We start from the raw sequence: 23,236 nt of genomic DNA on the forward strand, positions 1-23,236 counted from the left end.
CAACTTTCCCTAATGTTAACACCTTATACAACCGGAGAAGAATTTTTTAACACTAAGAAATTAACATTAGTAAAATATTATTAACTAAACAACAGACTCTATTCACATTTCACCAGGTATTTACTAAGGTCCTTTTACTGTACTAGGGTCCAGTCCAGGATACCATATTGCATTTAGTCTCCTCTAATACATGACAGGTTCTCAATCTTACTAATTTTTTATGACCATGTTAATTTTTAAAAAATACTGGTCTGGCATTTTTTTTTTCCAGAATGTTCTTTAATTTCAGTTTGTCTTATATTTTCCACCTGACTAGGCTCAGTTCTTATTTTCCATGGACTTTGGGGAAGAATGTCACAGAGGTGAAATGTGCTTTTTGTCATATCATGTGAAGGGAGGACATGATATCAATATACATGCCAGGTTTCTCCACTGTAAAGTTGGAGAAACTATTTTTCCCTTTCCACACTCTATGCTTTGGAAGTGAGTCATCGATTTCAGCCCAGACTCAAGGGGTAGGGTCAAGCTCCACCTTCTGGAGGGGATATTTACATATATTATTTGGAATTTTTCTGTTAGAAAGGTTATTTCCTCTCTCCATTTATTTATTTATTTAGTTAGTTAGTTACTTAATATATCTGTGTGAACTCACATATATTTATTCCATACTTTTAGCTTTAATCCAATGTTACCTTTTTTATTTTGTTGCTAAAACTGTTCCAGCTTTGGCCATTAGGACCTCTTTTAGATTGGCCCTTTGATATACTCCCTTCTTTATGATTTTAAAGCATTCTCTTACTTCCTTTGCTACAAAATGGTTCAGGGTCACTTTTTTTTTTTTTTTTAACACCTTTATTGAAGTATAATTGCTTTACAATGGTGTGTTAGTTTCTGCTGTATCACAAAGTGAATCAGCTATACATATACATATATCCCCATATCGCCTCCCTCTTGCGTCTCCCTCCCACCCTCCCTATCCCAACCCTCTAGGTGGTCACAAAGCACCGAGTTGATCTCCCTGTGCTATGCGGCTGCCTCCCACTAGCTATCTATTTTACATTTGGTAGTGTATATATGTCCATGCCACTCTCTCACTTCGGCCCAGCTTACACTTCACCCTCCCCGTGTCCTCAAGTCCATTGTCTACGTCTGCGTCTTTATTCCTGTCCTGCCCCTAGGTTCTACAGAATCTTTTTTTTTTTTTCTTAGATTCCATACATATGTGTTAGCATACAGTATTTGTTTTTCTCTTTCTGACTTACTTCACTCTGTATGACAGACTCTAGGTCCATCCACCTCACTGCAAATTACTCAATTTCCTTTCTTTTTATGGCTGAGTAATATTCCATTGTATATATGTGCCACATCTTCTTTATCCATTCATCTGTCGATGGACACTTAGGTTGCTTCCATGTCCTGGCTATTGTAAATACAGCTGCAATGAACATTGTGGTACATGACTCTTTGAATTATGGTTTTCTCAGGATATATGCCCAGTAATGGGACTGCTGGGTCACATGGTAGTTTTATTTTTAGTTTTTTAAGGAACGTCCATACTGTTCTCCATAGTGGCTGTATCAATTTACATCCCCACCAACAGTGTATGAGGGTTCCCTTTTCTCCACACCCTCTCCAGCATTTATTGTTTGTAGATTTTTTGATGATGGCCATTCTGACTGATGTGAGGTGATACCTCATTGTAGTTTCGATTTGCATTTCTTTAATGATTAGTGATGTTGAGCATTCCTTCATGTGTTTGTTGCCAATCTGTATATCTTCTTTGGAGAAACGTCTATTAGATCTTCTGCCCATTTTTGGATTGGGTTGTTTGTTTTTTTGATATTGAGCTGCATGAGCTGCTTGTAAATCTTGGAGATTAATCCTTTGTCAGTTGCTTCATTTGCAAATATTTTTCCCCATTCTGAGGGTTGTCTTTTTGTCTTGTTTATGGTTTCCTTTGCAGTGCAAAAGCTTTTAAGTTTCATTAGGTCCCATTTGTTTATTTTTGTTTTTATTTCCATTTCTCTAGGAGGTGGATCAAAAAGGATCTTGCTGTGATGTATGTTATAGAGTGTTTTGCCTATGATTTTCTCTGAGAGTTTGATAGTGCCTGGCCTTACATTTAGGTCTTTAATCCATTTTAAGTTTATTTTTGTGTATAGTGTTAAGGAGTGTTCCAATTTCATTCTTTTACATGTAGCTGTCCATTTTTCCCAGCACCACTTATTGAAGAGGCTGTCTTTTTTCCATTGTATATTCTTGCCTCCTTTGGCAAAAATAAGGTGACCATATGTGTGTGGGTTTATCTCTGGGCTTTCTATCCTGATCCATTGATCTATATTTCTGTTTTTGTGCCAGTACCATACTGTCTTGATTGCCGTAGCTTTGTAGTATAGTCTGAAGTCCGGGAGCATGGTTCCTCCAGCTCCCTTTTTCTTTCTCTAGATTGCTTTGGCTATTCAGGGTCTTTTGTGTTTCCATACAAATTGTGAAATTTTTTGTTCTTGTTCTGTGAAAAATGCCATTCGTAGTTTGTTAGGGATTGCATTGAATCTGCAGATTGCTTTGTTAGTATAGTCATTTTCACAATGTTGATTCTTCCAATCCAAGAACAGGGTATATCTCTCCATCTGTTTGTATCATCTTTAAATTCTTTCATCAGTGTCTTTTAATTTTCTGCATACAGGTCTTTTGTCTCCTTAGGTAGGTTTATTCCTAGGTATTTTGTTCTTTTTGTTGCAGTGGTAAATGGGAGTGTTTCTTAGTTTCTCTTTTAGATTTTTCATCATTAGTGTGTAGGAATGCAGGAGATTGCTGTGCATTAATTTTGTATCCTGCTACTTTACCAAATTCATTGATTAGCTCTAGTACTTTTCTGGTAGCATCTTTAGGATTCTCTGTGTATAGTATCATGTCATCTGCAAACAGTGACAGCTTTACTTCTTCTTTTCTGATTTGGATTCCTTTTATTTCTTTTTCTTCTCTGATAGCTGTGGCTAAAATTTCCAAAACTGTGTTGACTAATAGTGGTGAGAGTGGACAACTTTGTCTTGTTCCTGATCTTAGTGGAACTGGTTTCAGTTTTTCACCACTGAGAATGATGCTGGCTGTGGGTTTGTCATATATGTCCTGTATTATGTTGAGGTACGTTCCCTCTGTGCCTACTTTCTGGAAGGTTTTTATCATAAATGGGTGTTGAATTTTGTTGAAAGCTTTTTCTGCATCTACCGAGATTATCATAAGGTTTTTCTCCTTCAGTTTGTTAATATGGTTTATCACCTTGATTGATTTGTGTATATTGAAGAATCTTTGCATTCCTGGGCTACACCCCACTTGATCATGGTGTATGATCCTTTTAATGTGCTGTTGGATTCTGTTCACTAGTATTTTGTAGAGGATTTTTTCATCTATGTTCATCAGTGATATTGGCCTGTAGTTTTCTTTCTTTGTGACATCTTTGGTTTTGGCATCAGGGTGAAGGTGCCCTCGTAGAATGCGTTTGGGAGTGTTCCTCCCTCTGCTATATTTTGGAAGTGTTTGAGAAGGATAGGTGTTAGCTGTTTTCTAGATGTTTGATAGAATTTGCCTGTGAAGCCATCTGGTCCTGGGCTTTTGTTTGTTGGAAGATTTTTAATCACAGTCTCAATTTCAGTGCTTGTGTTTGGTCTGTTTATATTTTCTGTTTCTTCCTGGTTCAGTCTTGGAAGGTTGTGCTTTTCTAAGAATGTGTCCATTTCTTCCAGGTTGTCCATTTTACTGGCATAGAGTTGCTTGTAGTAATCTCTCATGATCCTTTGTATTTCTGCAGTGTCAGTTGTTACTTCTCCTTTTTCATTTCCAATTCTATTGATTTGAGTCTTCTCCCTATTTTTCTTGATGAGTCTAGCTAATGGTTTATCAATTCTGTTTATCAAAGAACCAGCTTTTAGTTTTATTGATCTTTGCTCTTGTTTCTTTCATTTTCATTTATTTCTGATCTGATCTTTATTATTTCTTTCCTCTGCTAACATTGGGGTTTTTTTGTTCTTTCTCTAATTGCTTTAGATGTAAGGTTAGGTTGTTTATTTGAGATTTTTCTTGTTTCTTGAGGTAGGATTGTATTGCTATAAACTTCCGTCTTAGAACTGCTTTTGCTGCATCCCATAGTTTTTGGGTCATCGTGTTTTCATTGTCATTTGTTTCTAGGTATTTTTTGATTTCCTCAGTGATCTCTTGGTTATTAAGTAGTGTATTGTTTAGCCTCCATATGTTTGTATTTTTTTACAGATTTTTTCCTGTAACTGATATCTAGTCTCACAGTGTTGTGGTCGGAAGACATACTTGATACGATTTTGATTTTGCTAAATTTACCAGGGCTTGATTTGTGACCCAGGATATGATCTCTCCTGGAGAATGTTCCATGAGCACTTGAGAAAAAACTGTATTCAGTTGTTTTTGGATGGAATGTCCTATAAATATCAATTAAGTCCTTCTTGTTTAATGTATGATGTAAAGCTTGTGTTTTCTTATTTATTTTCATTTTGGATGATCTGTCCATTGGTGAAAGTGGGGTGTTAAAGTCCCCTACTATGACTGTGTTACTGTCGATTTCCCCTTGTATGGCTGTTAGCATTTGCCTTATGTTTTGAGGTGCTCCTACATTGGGTGCATAAATATTTACAATTTTTATATCTTCTTCCTGGATTGATCCTTTGATCATTATGAAGTGTCCTTCTTTGTCTCTTGTAATAGTCTTTATTTTAAAGTCTATTTTGTCAGAATTGCTACTCCAGCTTCCTTTTGATTTCCATTTGCATGGAGTATCTTTTTCCATCCCCTCACTTTCAATCTCTGTGTGTCCCTAGGTCTGAAGTGGGTCTCTTGTAGACAGCATATATACGGGTCTTGTTTTTGTATGCATTCAGCCAGTCTATGTCTTTTGGTTGGAGCATTTAATCCACTTACATTTAAGGTAATTATTGAGATGTATGTTCCAGTTACCATTTTCTTAATTGTTTTGGGTTTGTTATTGTAGGTGTTTTCCTTCTCTGTGTTTCGTGCCTAGAGAAGTTCCTTTAGCATTTGTTGTATAGCTGGTTTGGTGCTGCTGAATTCTCTTAGCTTTTGCTTGTCTGTAAAGGTTTTAATTTCTCCGTCGAATCTGAATGAGATCCTTCCTGAGTAGAGTAATCTTGGTTGTAGGTTTTTCCCTTCCATCACTTTAAATATGTCCTGCTACTCCCTTCTGGCTTGCAGAGTTTCTGCTGAAAGATCAGCTGTTAACTTTATGGGGATTCCCTTGTATGTTATTTGTTGTTTTTCCCTTGCTGCTTTTAATATTTTTTCTTTGTATTTAATTTTTGATAGTTTGATTAATATGTGTCTTGGAGTGTTTCTCCTTGGATTTACCCTGTATGGGACTCTCTGCACTTGCTGGACTTGATTGACTATTTTCTTTCCCATATTAGGGAAGTTTTCAATAACAGTCTCTTCAAATATTTTCTCAGACCCTTTCTTTTTCTCTTCTTCTTCTGGGACCCCTATAATTTGAATATTGATGCGTTTAATGTTTTCCCAGAGGTCTCTGAGACTCTCCTCAATTCTTTTCATTCTTTTTTCTTTATTCTGCTCTGCAGTAGTTATTTCCACTATTTTATCTTCCAGGTCACTTATCTGTTCCTCTCCCTCAGTTATTCTGTTATTGATTCCTTATAGAGAATTTTTAGTTTCATTTATTGTGTTGTTCATCATTGTTTGTTTGTTCTTTAGTTCTTTTAGGTCTTGTTAAATGTTTCTTGTATTTTCTCCATTTTGTTTCCAAGATTTTGCATCATCTTTACTATCATTACTCTGAATTCTTTTTCAGGTAGACTACCTATTTCCTCTTCATTTGTTTGGTCTGGTGGGTTTTTACCTTTCTCCTTCAGCTGCTGTGTTTTTCTCTGTCTTCTCATTTTGCTTAACTTCTTGTGTTTGTGGTTTCCTTTTCTCAGGCTGCAGGTTCGTAGTTCCCGTTGTTTTTGGTGTCTGTCCCCAGTGGCTAAGGTTGGTTCAGTGGGTTTTGTAGGCTTCCTGGTGGAGGGGACTGCTGCCTGTGTTTTGGTGGATGAGGCTGGATCTTGTCTTTCTGGTGGGCAGGACTGAGTGCGGTGGTGTGTTTGTGTGTGCCTTTGACCTTATTGTGATTTTAGGCAGCCTCTCTGCTAATGGGTGGGGTTGTGTTCTTGTCTTGCTAGTTGCTTGGCATAGGGTGTCCAGCACTGTAGCTTTCTGGTCGTTGAGTGGAGTTGGGTCTTATCGTTGAGATGGATGTCTCTGGGACAGCTTTCGCCGTTTGATATTAAATGGAGCCGGGGGGTCTCTGGTGGACCATTTTCCTGAACTCAGCTCTCCCACTTGAGAGGCACAGACCTGACAGCCAGCTGGAGCACCAAGACCCTGTCAGCCACATGGCTCAGAAGAAAAGGGAGAAAAAAGGAAATACAGAAAAAAATAAAATATAGTTATTAAAATAAAAAAATTTTAAAAAATTACTAAAAAGGAAAAAAAAGAAAAATAAAAAAAAGAAATAAAGAAGAGAGCAACCCAACCAAAAACCAAATCCACCAATGATAACAAGTGCTAAAAACTATACTAAAACTAAACAAAACAAACAGAAAAACCGGACAGATAGAACCCTAGCACAAATGGTAAAAGCAACGCTATACAGACAAAAATCACACAATGAAGCACACACATACATGCTCACAAAAAGAGAAAAAGGGGAAAATATATATATATATCGTTGCTCCCAAAGTCCACCTCCTCAATTTGGGATGATTCTTTGTCTATTCAGGTATTCCACAGATGCAGGGTACATCAAGTTGATTGTGGAGATTTAATCTGCTGCTCTTGAGACTGCTGGGAGAGATTTCCCTTTCTCTTCTTTGTTCGCACAGCTCCTGGGGTCCAGCTTTGGATTTGGACCTGCCTCTGCGTGTAGGTCGCTCTCTGTCTTCTGTTCCCCACCCAGACAGGAGGGGTTAAAGCAGCGGTTGATTAGGGGGCCCTGGTTTGCTCAGACCTGGTCACGTGACGGGTATGAAATGCGGGGCGTGCGTGCGGCAGCAGAGGCCAGCATGACATTGGACCAGCCTGAGGTGCGCCGTGTGTTCTCCCGGGGAAGCTCTCCCTGGATCACGGGACCCTGGCAGTGGCGGGCTGCACAGGCTCCTGGGAGGGGAGGTGTGGATAGTGACCTGTGCTTGCACACAGGCTTCTTGGTGGCGGCAGCAGCAGCCTTAGCGTTTCATGCCCGTCTCTGATGTCTGCGCTGTTAGCTGTGGCTCACGCCCATCTCTGGAGCTCGTTTATGCCGTGCTCTGAATCCCCTCTCTTTGCACACCCCAAAACAATGGTCTCTTGCCTCTTATGCAGTTCCAGACTTTTTCCCGGACTCCCTCCCCGCTAGCTGTCACGCACTAGCCCCCTTCAGGCTGTGTTCACGCAGCCAACCCCAGTCCTCTCCCTGGGATCCGACCTCCGAAGCCCGAGCCTCAGCTCTCAGCCCCGACCCGTCCCAGCGGGTGAGCAGACAAGCCTCTCAGGCTGGTGAGTGCTGGGCGGCACCGATCCTCTGTGCGGGAATCTCTCCGCTTTGCCCTCTGCAACCCTCTTGCTGCACTCTCCTCCGTGGCGCTGAAGCTTCCCCCCACCCCCCCCCCAACCCCCCCCTTCAGTCTCCGCCCGCGAAGGGGCTTCCTAGTGTGTGGAAGCTTTTCCTCCTTCACAGCTCCCTCCCACTGGTGCAGGTCCCATCCCTATTGTTTTGTCTCTGTTTTTTCCTTTTTCTTTTGCCCTACCCAGGTACATGGGGAGTTTCTTGCCTTTTGGGAGGTCTGAGGTCTTCTGCCCGCATTCAGTATGTGTTCTGTAGGAGTTGTTGCACATGTAGATGTATTTTTGATGTATTTGTGGGGAGGATGGTGATCTCCCCATCTTATTCCTTTGCCATCTTGAAGATCTCCCTCCCAGGGTCACTTTTATTTTAGTTGTTCCAGCTCTTGAGTCAACATTTTTTCAAAGAAACCTCATTATCTTTTACAGGAGAATGGTATTTAGAAACCAAGATCTGTACACTAGGTGTGCTAGCTGCTACTGTGGTGTCACGTGTTTTAGGCCCTTTTGGCAAATAGAGCCAGGAACTATTTGTATGTGTAATAATCCATGAATACACATATATTGGTAATTATCTATCTGTCTATCTACCTATCATCTATTTATATCTGTCTTTTCCTCTCTTTCTATGTAAACATGAATTCAAACTGATAACTCTGACTCTAATCCCGCACCACAAGGTTCATTTCAGTCTTTCTCCCTTGTTCATTTTTAACTCGTTTGTCTGACAGTGAGAAATCTGATTCCCTTATTTGTAATGTATTTAGTTATTTTTTAACCCTGGTAGACTTACTAAAGAAGTTTCAGAATTTTTAACCTGTACCCTTTTAGAATTATTAACATATTTTCCAACTAGGGTACAGTGTTTATAAAGAGTATCTTTTTGTCTTTAGCTTTATAGTTTCCAGTCAAAACACAGTTTTCCAGAATTACTTAGGACACTCCTTACCACCCACACTACTGTAGATTGTCACAGTCTACAATCCATGCTGGGATCCCCAGCATCTTGGTTGATTGTTTTTAATTTACATACCTTTAAGTTCACTCGGTGCAGTATACAGGTGTATGAGTTTTTAAAAATGTATAGAATAATTTATTTACTACTTCAGTGCCATACAGAACAGTTTCATTACACTAAAAATTCTCTGTATAACCCCTTAGCAATCACCTACTTCTCCTTACACTGACACTTGGCAGCAATTGATTTTTTTTTCTCCACCCACAAAATTGTGCATTTTCAGAATGACAGGTAATTTAATTATACCATATGTAGAAATTTGGGTCTGACATCTTTTACTTAACAAAATATATTTAATATTCACTTATGTTTTTGCATGAATTAATATTTTACTTATTTTGTCACTGAATTTTATCCCATTGTATGGATGTACCACAGTTTGTTTATACATTCATTTGTCGATGGAAATCTTGTTTGTTTCTACTTCCATTGGTTGGTGATTATGAACAAAGCTATTATAAATATTCACATGCAGATTTTTGTGTGAACATAAATTTTCAATTTACTTAAGAAAATACCTAAGAGTAGGATTACTGCGTCACTTGGTAGACATATGTTTAACATTATAAGAAGCTGTCAAACTGTCTTCTAAAGTGACTGTACCAATTTGCATTCTCACTATCATGAATGAAGGTTCCTGTTACTCTGCGTCCTTGCTAACTAGCATAGCTCCCTTGAGTACTTTTCATAGTTGTTAACAGGCTGTGAACATATTTGCATACCCCTTTGTTTGCCTAACATCACTTTTAAAACATTTTATCTATGATTACCACTTTTAATTGCTTGACTTTGTGCCTAGGACTATCAATTTGCTACAGCAATACAAACTAAATTTTATATTGCATATTATAATCTTTATAAATCTCTTATTTGTTATGTGTGAACAGGATCTTGTTTTACATATTACTTCAAAAAAAGATGTAGAGTGGAATTTGGATATTAGTAATACTGGTATACTTTTCGAAGATGGCATATTCAAATTTAGCGTACTCAGTGGGACTCCGCGACCAATTGAAGAGTGTAATGTTTCTATAAATTTCTGTCCAAGTAAGTAGTTTTTTCCTTTATTTGTTGTTGTTTCTATATCAGTTTATCCTTCACATATTTTATTTTATCAAGTATATAAAAGTTTAGATTATTTATTATATGTTCTTAAAACAGATTTAAGAAATTTCTTACTAAAATTTTCTGGTAACCGTCATTATAAATGACACCCAATGATCCTTATCTCCTGGTATTCATGGTGTTATGTAGTCCCCTTCCACATCAAATAGGGCTAATATATGACCCATGGGATATTATGGATGGATGGTGTGTGACTTCTAAGATCAGAAAAGACGCCGCAACATCTGACTTCTCCTCTTGGATTGCTTGCTTTGGGGGAAGCTGGCCAGGATGTCTATTTATCTATATTTCCACTTTTCTGTTTGTTTTTTTTTTCTAATTACAAAAAGTTTTCTGTACCTTTTAATAATTGGTATGGCAAATTTTCTTTCATTAAACATATATTTCAAAAATTTTTGGCAATTCTTATACATTTACTTTTCTAAATGAACTGTAGATTATTTTTTCCAGTTTCTAGAAAATGCATATAATTGAGTTTTTCCCTTCAAAGAATAACATGCTTTTACAGTAACTAAGGTGTCATTCTATATGCATCATTATATAAAGAACAAGAATATCTTTTCCCCACTAAATTATCTCGGTACCTTGTTGAAATTCAATTGACCATAAACAGAGTTGTTTATTTCTCTTAACCTGGTCTTAGAGAATGGCTTGTGAAGTATTCCTTCCATTTCTGTTTTTGTGAAGATTGGTATTAATTCTTCATGAAATGTTTAGTACATTTCACCAGTGAAGTTGTTTGGGCTTTGGCTGTTCTATGTGAGAAGTCTTTTGACTCCTACTTCGATCCCTTTCTATAAGTCTATTCAGATTTTATATTTCTTCTTGAGTCAGTTTAAGTAATTTGTGTCTTTCTAGAAATTTGCACATTTCTTCTAGGTTATCTAATTTGTTTGTATACAGCTGTACATTGTGTTTCTTTATAATCCTTTTATTAAATTTCTGTAAAGTTAGTGTTTATTTTCCCTTTTTTTAATTCATGACTGTTGTAATTTGAATCTTCTCTCTTTTTTTTTTCTCTTGGTCATTCTTGCTAACGGTTTTTAAAATTTGATAATGTTTTCAAAGAACAACTTTTGATTTTCTTAATTTTTTCCTGTACTTTAATTCAGTTAATTTCTGTTCTAATATTTATTATTTTCTCTATTCTACTTTGTTTGGCTGTAATTTGTTTTTTTTTTTTCCTTGTCTCTTATGGTGCAAGATGTTAGGTACTGATTTGAAATATCTTTTAGATAGAGGCATTTATAGCTATAAATTTCACTCTGAGTACTGCTTTAGGTGCATCCCATAAATTTTGGTATGTTTTGTTTTCCTTTCAATCTAAAATTATATTTAAAAATTTACTTTGCCATTTCTTAAGAATTAGTTTTTTGGGAGTGTGTTGTTTAATTTTCACGTATTTGAGAATTTCCCAAACTTTACTTTATTATTGATTTATATTTTTATTCCATTGTTGTTGCAGAACATACTTTGTATGGTTTCAGTCATTTTTAATATATTGAGGCTTACCTTACACTCTAAAGTATGGTCTACCCAGGAGAATGTTCCACATGCACTTGAGAAGTGTATGTATTTTGCTCTTGTTGGGTGGAATGTTCCATAGATGTGTGTTAGGTCTAGTTCATTTATAATGTTGTTTAAGTCGTTTATTTCTTTAGTGATCTTCTACCTACTTGACTTACCCACAATTGAGAGTGGAGTATTGAAGCTTTATAGGGTTATTATTTAATTATTTATTTGTCCTTTCAGTTCTACCAGGTTTTCCTCATGCACTTTGTGCACTGTTAAGTGCATATATGCTTAAAATTGTTATATCTTCTTGATGGTTTATCCTCTTATCAGTACATATAATGTCCTTATTTATCTATAGTAGCAATTTTCTTCTTAATATTTATTTTTTCTAAATTTATCATAGCCACCACTGCTCTCTTTTAGTTATTATTTGCGTGTATATCCTTTCTTCATCCTTTTACTTTCAACTGAATTGTGTTTTTGAATCTAAAGGTGTCTCCTGTAGATGACATGAATTTGGATTGTTTTTTAAAGTTTATTTTACTTATCTCAGCCTTTTCATTGCTGTACTGAATTATTTTATATTTACTGATTAATTACTAATGAAGTTAAGGAAAGATTTACACCTGTCTTTTTTTTTTTTTTTTAAATGATTATTCTGTGTTTATTTTATTTATTTTATTAATGGCTGTGCTGGGTCCTCGTTTCTGTCCGAGGACTTTCTCTAGTTGTGGCAAGTGGGGGCCACCCTTCATCACGGTGCACGGGCCTCTCACTATCGCGGCCTCTCTTGCAGCGGAGCACAGGCTCCAGACGCGCAGGCTCAGTAATTGTGGCTCATGGGCCCAGCCGCTCCGCGGCATGTGGGATCTTCCCAGACCAGGGCTTGAACCCGTGTCCCCCGCATTGGCAGGCAGACTCTCAACCACTGCGCCACCAGGGAAGCCCTACACCTGTCTTCTTGCTATTCGTTTTCTGTATGTCTTTTAGTTTAACATTTAACTTCCCTTGTTGTTTCTTTCATAATAAAATTCTGAGGTATTTTCTTAGTGATTTCCCTGAAAAATACTAGTAACATCTTACTTTTTAAAATGTAATTGAGAATAATACCAAGTTCATTTCAACAGTATGCAAAAACTTTGCTCCAATATAGCATCCCCTTCCTTTGTACTATTATTGTCATGCAAATTACATCTTTGCACAATATAATCCCATCAACACAGTTTTATACTACTTTCTTATACTTTTTTTCTGTGTAGTTTTAAGGTTTTTTTCCTTTTATTGACATTTAGTTGTACGATATTATATAAGTTACAGGCATATAATATAGTGATTCACAATTTTTAAAGGTATACACCATTTATAGTTATTATAAAATATTGGCTATATTCCCCATACTGTACAATATATCCTTGTGGCTTAGTTTATACCTAATAGTTTGTACTTTCTAATCCCCTACTCCTATATTGCCCCTCCCCCCCCCACCACCACTGGTAACCCTTAGTTTGTCTCTATATCTGTGAGTCTGCTTCTTTTTTGTTATATTCACTACTTCGTTGTATTTTTTTTCAGATTCCACATATGAATGATATCATGCAGTATTTGTCTTTCTCTGTCTGACTTATTTAACTTAGCATAATGCCCTTGAAGTACATCCATGTTGCTGCAGCCACTGTGGAAAACAGTATGGAGGTTTCTCAAAATACTAAAAACAGAACCGCCATGTTACCCAGCAGTTTTACTCCTGGGTATACATGCGAAAAAACCAAAAACACTAATTTGAAAAGATACATGCACCCAAATGTTTGTAGCAGCATTATTTACAATTGCCAAGATATGGAAGCACCCTAAATGTTCATCAACAGATGAATGGATAAAGATGTGGTATATATATACAATGGAATACTACTCAGCCATAAAAAGAAAAGAAATTTTGCCATTTGCAGCACCATGGATGGACTTGGCGGACATTATGCTAAGTGAAATAAGTATGCATTTAAAAAAAAATCAGATAGTCAAGGAAAATAAAAACAAAACTACTTTTATATTATCATTTATATTTACTCATATATTTACCTTTACCTCTTTATTTCTTTCTGTGATTCAATTTACTGTCTAGTGTCCTTTTATTTCAGTTTCAAGGTCTCCCTTTAGTATTTCTTCTAGAAAAGGTCTGCTGGTGATGAAGTCTGTCAGTTTTTGTTTATCTGGGAATGTCCTAATTTCTTCCTCATTTCTGAAGGATAATTTTGTTGGATATAGAATTCTTGGTTGACAGTCTTTTTCTTTCAGTACTTTAAATATGTCTTCATACTGCATTCTGGCCTTCATGGTTTTTGATAAGTCAGCTGTTCACATTATTGAAGATCCCATATATAAAGAGTCACTTTTTCTGCTTTGAAGACTCTCTTTCCTTTGGTTTTTGGCCGTTTGACAAATGTGTCTGAGAGTATATCTCTTTGAATTTATCTTACATGGAGTTCATTGAAATTCTTACATTTCAATTAATGGTTTTCATCAAATTTTGTACGTTTTTGGCCATTATTTCTTCAAATAGTCTTTCTGCCCTTTCTTTCTCTATCTCTGGGATTCTCGTTTTGTGTATATTGGTTTACTTGATGTTGTCCTGTAAATCTTTGAGGCTCTGTTCAGTTTTCTTCATTCTGTTTTCTTCTGTTCCTCACACTGGAGGAACTCAACTGACATTTTTTTCATGTTGGCTGATTCTTTCTTTAGTCAGTTTAGATCTACTGGTGAAACCATGTTTCATTTCAGTTATTGTACATTTCAACTCCACAATTTATGTATAATATATATTTATATATAAATGTGTGTGTCTATGTGCAATGTTTGAACTTTCTCAGGGACAGCTCCTACTGACAGTCTTTTTTCCTGTGTATAGACCATTCACTGTTGGTGTTTTGTGTGTCTCAAAATTTTATTTTTGAAAATGGGGCATTATAAGTAATGTAATATGGCTACCATGGAAATGAGAACTTCACCTTCACTCAGTAGTTGTTGTTGCAATTTTTGGTTTGTTGTTATTATTGTTACTGTTTGTTTGTTTAATGACATTACAGAACTAATTCTGTAAGATTTGTATTCTTTTTCTTATGTGTCCACTGAACTCTCAATTTAGTGCTCATCTAATCATTAAACAGTGATTTCCTTAAATGCTTTAAATCAATAAGTTGCCCATACTTTGCTGAGGGATTCTGTGCACATGTTGGGGCATGTCATTGATGGATGAACGGGCAAAGAAGATATGGTATATACTTACAATGGAATATTATTCATCCTTAAAAAAGGGGACTTCCCTGGCTGTCCAGTGGTTAAGACTCTGCGCTTCCACTGCAGAGGTTGTGGGTTGGATCCCTGTTTGGGGAACTAAGATCCCACATGCTGCAGGGCACAGCCAAAAAAAAAAAAAAGAAGGAAATCCTGTAATGTGTGACATGTTTGAATCTTGAGAACACTATACTAAGTGAAATAAGCCAGTCACAGAAAGACAAATACTGCATGATTCTACTTATGTGAGATACTAAAATAGTCAAACTAATAGAAACAAGGAATAGAATGGTGCTTTTCAGGGTCTAGGGAAGGGGGAAATGGAGAGTTGCTAATCAGTGGGAATAAAGTTTCAGTTATGCAAGACGAATAAGTTCTAGAGATCTGCTGTACAACATTGTGTCTACATATAAAAATACTGTAATGTACCCTTAAAATCTGTTAAAATGTTAGATCTCATATTAAGTGTTCTTATCACAATAAATTTTTTAAAATGTGGGGATAAAAGGTATCTCTCTGCATCTGTACATTTCAAACAACTAAAAAATTCCTCCAGTCTTTTTTTTTTTTTTAAATCAGAAAACTGTTAGGACAAATTAGTTTCCTTTTGGACAAGTTACAATGGTAGCATTTTGATTTTTGACTCAAAGTCACTTTGTTTTTCTATCCACTCCTGGCCCCAGACCGAATCCCCTTGTCCTAAATCCGATCCATTGTCTAACTTTTTTACACCCCCCCCACTTATGTGCAAACCATGATTCCAATAATCTTATTAACATAACTTCTCACCCGCAGGTCACAGGGCTTTGGAAGGACAACGTAATAAGCAGCACAGAAAGCAACTTGTTTACTTTTCCCGGCCTCTTGAGAGATGTGGGTCTCTAATTGACTTAAGATTTCTTTTAATCACACCTAGTGAGACCTTGTCCTTGTTCTTTGTGCTATCCTGTAGCATCTGCCGTTTTATTCTAGCAGGCATTGGTGATTGATTACACTTTTGTTCTGCCATTTTCTCTTCTTGTAATCTGACTGTGGTATAAGCCTTTTATTTCAAACCATGGTCAGGGCTTCTATGTCTCCTATTTCCTTTGCCTTGTAGATGGAACCTTTGCCATCAGTATCACTTAAAGTAGGGCAAATATATTTTATCTCCACTTTGGGTAGACCCTGTTATACTGCTAACCAAGCAGGGCTCCTTTATACTGTCAGGGCTTTCAAGAGTTTGAGTGAGGTGGGTTTTAGTTTTCACTCCCCCTTTATTGCTCTTCCTTGGACTGCCACAGGGATAGAGGCAGGGCTGTGATAGTATCTGTTATCCACTGGTATGTAGGCAAATCATCAATCCCTTCTGAATCTGAACCACTGGTCTTGAATCTAATTTGTGTGGCTAGACTCTCACTCCCCTTGGATAAGATTGTTCTTAGTTCTCATGTAAATACCCTCAATGTTTCCTGAGCCTGACACCCAGTGTGCGCATATCTTAGAAGATTCTCAACATGAGAATCCGTGCTACATTAAAACATAGAATTTTTCAGATAATGAGCTTTAGGAAGTGAAGGTATGGCATCTAGCTTTTTTAAGCACACAGGAGCAAAGGAACAGCAGGAAGGTGCTTGAAAAAACATCTATGCACTTTTTTTTTTTTTCTCTCTTTGAGGAAGTCTATACTACTATTTGTCTCTAATTAAAAGCATCTGCTTAAGTACCTTTATAGTTTATATACTATAACTAAACATACCAAATGTCATTTCCAGACTATTTTTCTATTTAAAAGGGTGTTATAGTAACTTACCTGTGTTTCTTCCTAATTATTCTTACTTATGAAGCAATGTTAGGATTACAGGCTCTTGTATATGCTATTTGGGCCTATCCAGATTCCCATTACTGGGCTTTTCGATCCCTCTCTCAGTTGTGGGTGTTGGCTCCTGGCAGGTTATGTTTGTCCCTTTCTCCAGGGGATTGCCCTTGGCTGGAGGAAGATACCTCATGAAGAGATAGCAAGGAGATTAAGTCTAACCACCACTACTACCTCAGGTGACCCAACGCGCTCCCTCCCACCCCCTCCCCCTGCTCTGTCCGACATCCCAGAGCTCCCTGTGGAATCAGGTTGAATCGATTCTAAAACTACAGCTTCTCATAGCTTCTTGCCCTGCCCTGTTCTGCTTCCCTCCTTTACCCACAGGTTCCTCCTGAGAGCACTCCCTCAGTAAATCACTTGCATTGGGATCTCTCGGACACTACTATGTTTTACACATGTGGCAATCTAATAAAATACCCGCGGCTAGCTATGTTAACAATAGAAAAGGCAGAATAAGAACCTCTTAACTGCTTTGAAGCTTTTTAGAGAGTTCATTGAGCTGTGTGTTTGCTCTCTCCATAATATTCTGTTAGCACGGTATTGCATTAAATCTATGTCCAGCACATCTCTTAGCCTGGCCTTGTATATGCACTTTAGACTTATGTGTGAGAGACAGTACATAGGATACTGTGATTAGTATATTTTTTAAATGTTTCATCTTTTATTACCTCTGTTTAGAACTCTGAAAAGATGACAGAAAACATCAAATATTCCCTGCATTCTGAAGTTTGCTTTATAAAAATTAGTAGGTTTCATTATATATTTCTTTGTATTTCTTCTTAGTGTCTAATGTGTCTGGTCCTAAAAGAAATAGTATAAAAGCTAGTCCAGCTAAAGCCACCACCTGTATTTCTATACAGAGCTTCTCCTTTATGTCCTTATCAACATTTATATCCAGATGAAATGGACTGAATCATCTAGAAGGAAATAAACATTTCCATTTGCCTTTTCCTTCAGTATGGGGCTGAGCCCAAGCAGTCAAACCTGTAGGTTCCTTCCTTAGGATCTCATCCTAACTCTTAAAAAAAAATTAAACATGCCTATAACACCTTTATATAACTTATATCTCAGATGAGAGAGAAGGCATACCTGAGCTTAAAAACATGTGTTACTGAATCCCCAGTAAGTCTTAGGTTACACAAGGAACCCCCTTCTCCATTATCCCAGAAACCTTTAACACTTCTAAAACCCAGGAATAACCTCAAAGCAATCCATTCAAAACTCAGAATTCAGTAAGTTTTTTTGTTTTTTTTTACTTTTTTTTTTTTAAAGGAATTCCTTTATTTTTATTATTTATTTATTTATTTATTTATTTTTGGCTGTGTTGGGTCTTCGTTTCTGTGCAAGGGCTTTCTCTAGTTGCGGCAAGCGGGGGCCACTCTTCATCGCGATGCGCCGGCCTCTCACTATCGCGGCCTCTCTTGTTGCGGAGCACAGGCTCCAGACGCGCAGGCTCAGTAGTTGTGGCTCACGGGCCTAGTTGCTCCGCGGCATGTGGGATCTTCCCAGACCAGGGCTCGAACCCGTGTCCCCTGCATTGACAGGCAGATTCTCAACCACTGCACCACCAGGGAAGCCCCTCAGTAAGTTTTTGATTTCTGAAATATAACCTTGAATTCATACTCATGAGATCACATTTTTCTGCCTGTGAGACTTATGTTTGGGGATTTGGGTCTTAAAAGGCATTGGCAACTGGCTCTGATGGCACCTGTTGTCCAAGACCAGCCTGCTGCTTCTGTGCTGAGCCTTTTTCTCCTATACAAACTGCCTTTCCTCCTGTGAGTTGCCATGTGGCAATTTCCTGTTTTTTCCTACCAGGTGAAATTGGCCAGTCGACCCTGACAGCCTTACATAAACCTAAAAATCTGCAAGAAAGCACATTCCTTTCCTTTCAGCATATCCATTTCTCAGTATTCCCTGAGATCTTTATGGCAGTTATCTGACCTCATCTTCATGCTGCGTATACTAAAGGGATGGGCAGCTCCTGTTAAGGCATGGAAAACAATTTAAAAAAGAAGTCCTGTTGTACTGTTTCCCCAAGGTATATGTATTTTCCCATAATAATGAAAATCTACTGTAAGGAGACGTACTCTATTTCTAGACAGAGTGCACTTTAAAAGATTTTTATTTCAATGACAGCTCATTACAAGTCTTAAGTTCCTTGGCAGGATAAATCCAGTTTCTGGGTAATCTATTCTGCTCCATTGAGCTGTAACTTCATAGTACATCTTAATATTTAGTAAGGTTTAAATTATGTAAATGTTTTTTGGTGTGTGTGAACTAATCTAAAATACTTAAAAAATGTTTTTCTTTCATTAGGACAGCCTAGAAAATACACAGCTGATATTCCTATACATTTAAATGATAATCCAGTTTGCTTTCGAATGTTATGTCTGGTTGGAGAGGTAAAATTACCCAAGTTATTGTTTGACCCTCCTTTCATATTTTTTACTCCTGTTCCTTTGGGTGTAACAACTGTGATGGATGTCAACATTTTACCTCAGAACTATTTCAGGTAGATGCCTAATGTGAATTGACCACATTTTCTTTAGGTGCTTTTTTCTTTCTGTCTGTGTTATATGAGTCATGAACAATGTCTGACTTGTTTCTATAGTTGGAGTGAACTACTGAAATATTTAACTGTACATTTAAATTAAAAATACCCCCAAAAAGCCCATTTAGTTGTCTCACCGTTAGTCGTTCAATTTTCTGGTAAAAATTTTTGGTATATCTCTTTTTGTGGTATGAGAAGCAAGCTTAAAAACTCAGTGTATTAGTTTTCTTTTGCTGTGTGACAAATTACCACAGACTTAGTGCCTTAAAACATGAATTTGTTCTCCCAGTTTCTTTGGGGGGGTAGGTGATGGTTGGGTCAGGAGTCCAGGTTAGTTTAGTGTCCACTGCTCAAGGTCTCAATAGGCAGAGCTCAAGGTGTGGGCTATAGCAGCAGTCTCATCTGAGGCTCAGTCCTCCTCCATGCTCTCTGGTTGTTGGCAGAACTAATCCTTGTAGTTGTAGGACTCAGACATCGTTTTTTTGCTGGCTGTTGGCTCGGATAACTCTCAGCTCTTAGAGGCCACCGTCAAGTCCTAAACATGTGGTCCCCTCCTCACAACATGGCATTTAACTCATTCAAAGCCAGAAGTACACCATCTCTCTGACTTTTCTCTCTCACCTGATTAAATTGGATCTGCCCCTGATTATCTCCCTTTGCTTACTCAAATTCCATTGACTAGGGACCTTCATTACCTATGGAAAGTTCCTTTACTATTGCCGTATAGCATAACTTAATCACCAAAGTGATGTCTCATCATATTTACAGATCCTGCCACCCAAGGAGTGGGAACTCTGCAGTTTGTACACTAAGGAACAGGACTCTTGGTGGCCATCACAGAATTCTGCCTATCATGTGCACACAGTATAGGGAATGCAATCTGTTTTCGTTTTTTAAAAAATTTATGAACAGCTCAAATCCCAGGACTGTACTGGCCTAGATATATTATGAGCCCTCACATTACAAAACAAATAGAGCTTGTGTTTGTGTGTGTGTGTGTGTGTGTGTGTATGTATGTATGTATTAATATGTATATATATATAACTGCTGGGCTGCTGAGAAGTGTGGGAGGTCTCTAAAGGGTATCAGATCAAGCCAAACCAGAATACATTCTTATAAGCTGAAACCAGAGTAGGAGTGGTGAACTGTAATAACATGCCAAATGCAAGCTTGTTCTTAAATTGGGACAACTTCAAGATAGGAAAACTTAATCTCTGATTCCTGGATTAATCTGGAAGAAGCTACAATGGTTCCATGTGAGTAAGTCCTTCTATCTTTCAGCAGAAGCAAGCAAATCTTCTCTAGATCAGTGGTTCTTAAACTTTGGTGTATATCGGAATCTGAATTTCTGTATAGGAAATTAAAAGAATGTATATGTAGATATTTAAAACTATGAAGATCATTTATCAAGATAGACAAATATAAGTCCAATATTTAAAATTCAATAGCATTTCAGCATACAACATTTAGAACATGCAACTGTAAAACTACTATTCATAAAAACATTAACAATTAAAGATAATAGGAAGAGTTGTATGGAACTGTATGGAGAAAATTATAAAATTTAAGTCAAAGAACTCATAAATAAATGAAGATTTACACATATTCATGAATTGGGGTACTTAATATTATAAAAAGGACAGTTTTCTACAAATCAATTTAGATATTTCATGCAACTGAAATAAAAATTCAAATAAATTTTTTCATAGAGATTGACAAGTAAAATTCTAAATTTTATATGAAAAAATCAAGGGTCAAGAGTAGCCAAGCCACCCCTGAAGAAAAAGAATAAGGTGAGAAGGGCTTGGCTTCCCAAATATCAAGACTAATAAATCAATGTGATAGTGGTGCAGTGATAGAGAAAATGTGCAAAGGAGTAGAATAGACTTAAAAAAGGCCCACACATGGATGGATACCGAATATATGACAAAGGTAGTATAGATCTGTGGAGCAAAGAGATTACTATTCAATAAATGGTGCTAGAATAATCGACTGTATGGAATATTTCAAACTGGATTCCTGTCTTAATACACGAAAATGCATTACACATGGATTGAAGGCTTAAATGTGAAAGGTCAAATGTAAAAAAAAAAACTTAGAGGACTTCCTTGGTGGCACAGTGGTTAAGAATCTGCCTGCCAGTGCAGGGGACATGGATTCGAGCCCTGGTCCAGGAAGATCCCACATGCCATGGAGCAACTAGGCCCGTGCACCACAACTACTGAGCCTGTGCTCTAGAGCCCACGAGCCACAACTACTGAGCCTGCATGCCACAACTACTGAAGCCCCTGTGCCTAGAGCCCATGCTCTCCAACAAGAGAAGCCCGCTCACCACAATGAAGAGTAGCCCCCGCTCACCACAACTAGAGAAAGCCTGCACGCAGCAACAAAGACCCAATGCAGCCAAAACTAAATTAATTAATTAAAAAAAAGGCAATTTGAATATAGGCAAAAAAAAATTAGAGAAAACAATTTTAATGTCTGTGGGTAGAGAAAGATTTCTTAAGCCTTAAAATCATGCTAACAATAGAATAAATAACTGATACAAATTAATCAGAAAAATATCAAGTAACTCAACAGAAATGTTGACAAAAAGTTTCAATCACTATTTCACAGATAAAATGGAAAATAAACACATGAAAACATATAATTGACCTATTTGTAAACTTGGAAGTAAAAATTAGTGACTGCAATAAGATAGCATTTTGCTTGTCCTAGGTAGGCAAACATTAATAAATCAGGTTACTAGTTACAGTGTCAGTGAGTAGGACCACACTGGATAATACTATGTAAAGTGTAACATCGGCATATTTCATAGCCCAACATTTACACTTCACAGTATATGCAAGAAAAACTCATCAGGGAAATGCAAATCAAAACCACAATGAGATATCGCCTCACACCTATCAGAATGGCAGTTGTCAAAAAGACAACAAATAATAAGTGTTGACGAGGATGTGGAGAAAAGGGAACCTTAGTTCACTGTTGGTGGGAATGTATACTGGTGCAGCCACTATGGCAAACAGCATGGCGGTTCTTCAAAAGATTAAAAATAGAGCTATCATATGATGCAGCAATTCCAGTCCTGAGTATATATACAAAGAAAATAAAAACACTAATTAGAAAAGATTGATGCACCCCAGTATTCATAGCAGCATTATTTACAATAGCCAGTGTATGGAAGCAATTTTAGTGCCAATCAACAAATGAATGAATAAAGAAGATGTGTATATATTCTACATATTCAATGGAATATTATCCAGCCATAAAAAAGAATGAAATTTTGCCATTTGCAACAACATGGATGGACCTGGAAGGTATTATGCTTAGTGAAGTAAGTCAGACGGAGAAAGACAAATACTATATGTTTTCATTTATATGTGGAATCTAAAAAATAAAACGAATGAATATAACAAAAGGGAAACAGATTCATAGATACAGAGAACAAACTAGTGGTTACCAGAGGGGAGAGAGGTAGGGGGAGGGTCAAGATAGGGGAAGGGGATTAAGAGGTACAAGCTACTATGTATAAAATAAATAAGCTACAAGGATATATTATACAACACAGGGAAGATAGCCAATATTTTATAATAACTGTTTTTTGATTTTTTTTTTTATACAGCAGGTTCTTGTTAGTTATCTGTTTTATACATATTAGCGTATATATGTTAATCCCAATCTCCCAATTCATCCCACCAACACCACCCACACCCCACTTTCCCCCCTTTTCCCACTTTTCCATATGTTTGTTCTCTACATCTTTGTCTCTGGTTCTGCCTTGCGAACCAGTTCATCTGTACCATGTTTCTAGATTCCACATATATGCGTTAATATACGATATTTGTTTTTCTCTTGACTTACTTCACTTGGTATGACAGTCTCTAGGTCCATCCATGTCTCTACAAATGACCCAATTTCGTTCCTTTTTATGGCTGAGTAATATTCCATTGTATATATGTACCACATCCTCCTCTTCCATTCGTCTGTCAATGGACATTTAGGTTGCTTCCATAACCTGGCTATTGTAAATAGCCAATATTTTATAATAACTTTAATATTGAATCACTGTGCTGTACATCTGAAACTAATATAACATTATAAATCAACTATACATAAATAAAGTGCACATGTGTGCTACAAGGTATGTTTGAAATTAGTCATAGTTGCATTATTCAGAATAGCAAAATCTGGGAACTGCACAAATGTCCAGTGACATGTAAAGGGATAAATAATTTGTGATATA

The 23,236-nt window shown here is 37.1% G+C and overlaps 1 protein-coding gene across 1 annotated transcript in view; it reads left to right on the forward strand.

Annotated features, from left to right (window-relative positions):
• Positions 1–23,236, forward strand: part of CFAP47 (cilia and flagella associated protein 47) — a 460,447-nt gene that overhangs the window by 76,216 nt on the left and 360,995 nt on the right. The window contains 2 exon segments of the mRNA XM_068532596.1: positions 9,541–9,700; positions 18,759–18,954. Of these exon segments, the coding sequence (XP_068388697.1) occupies positions 9,541–9,700; positions 18,759–18,954 (356 nt within the window).

Source organism: Eschrichtius robustus, chromosome X (genome assembly GCF_028021215.1).
Source record: "Eschrichtius robustus isolate mEscRob2 chromosome X, mEscRob2.pri, whole genome shotgun sequence".
Classification (NCBI taxonomy): Eukaryota; Metazoa; Chordata; class Mammalia; order Artiodactyla; family Eschrichtiidae; genus Eschrichtius; species Eschrichtius robustus.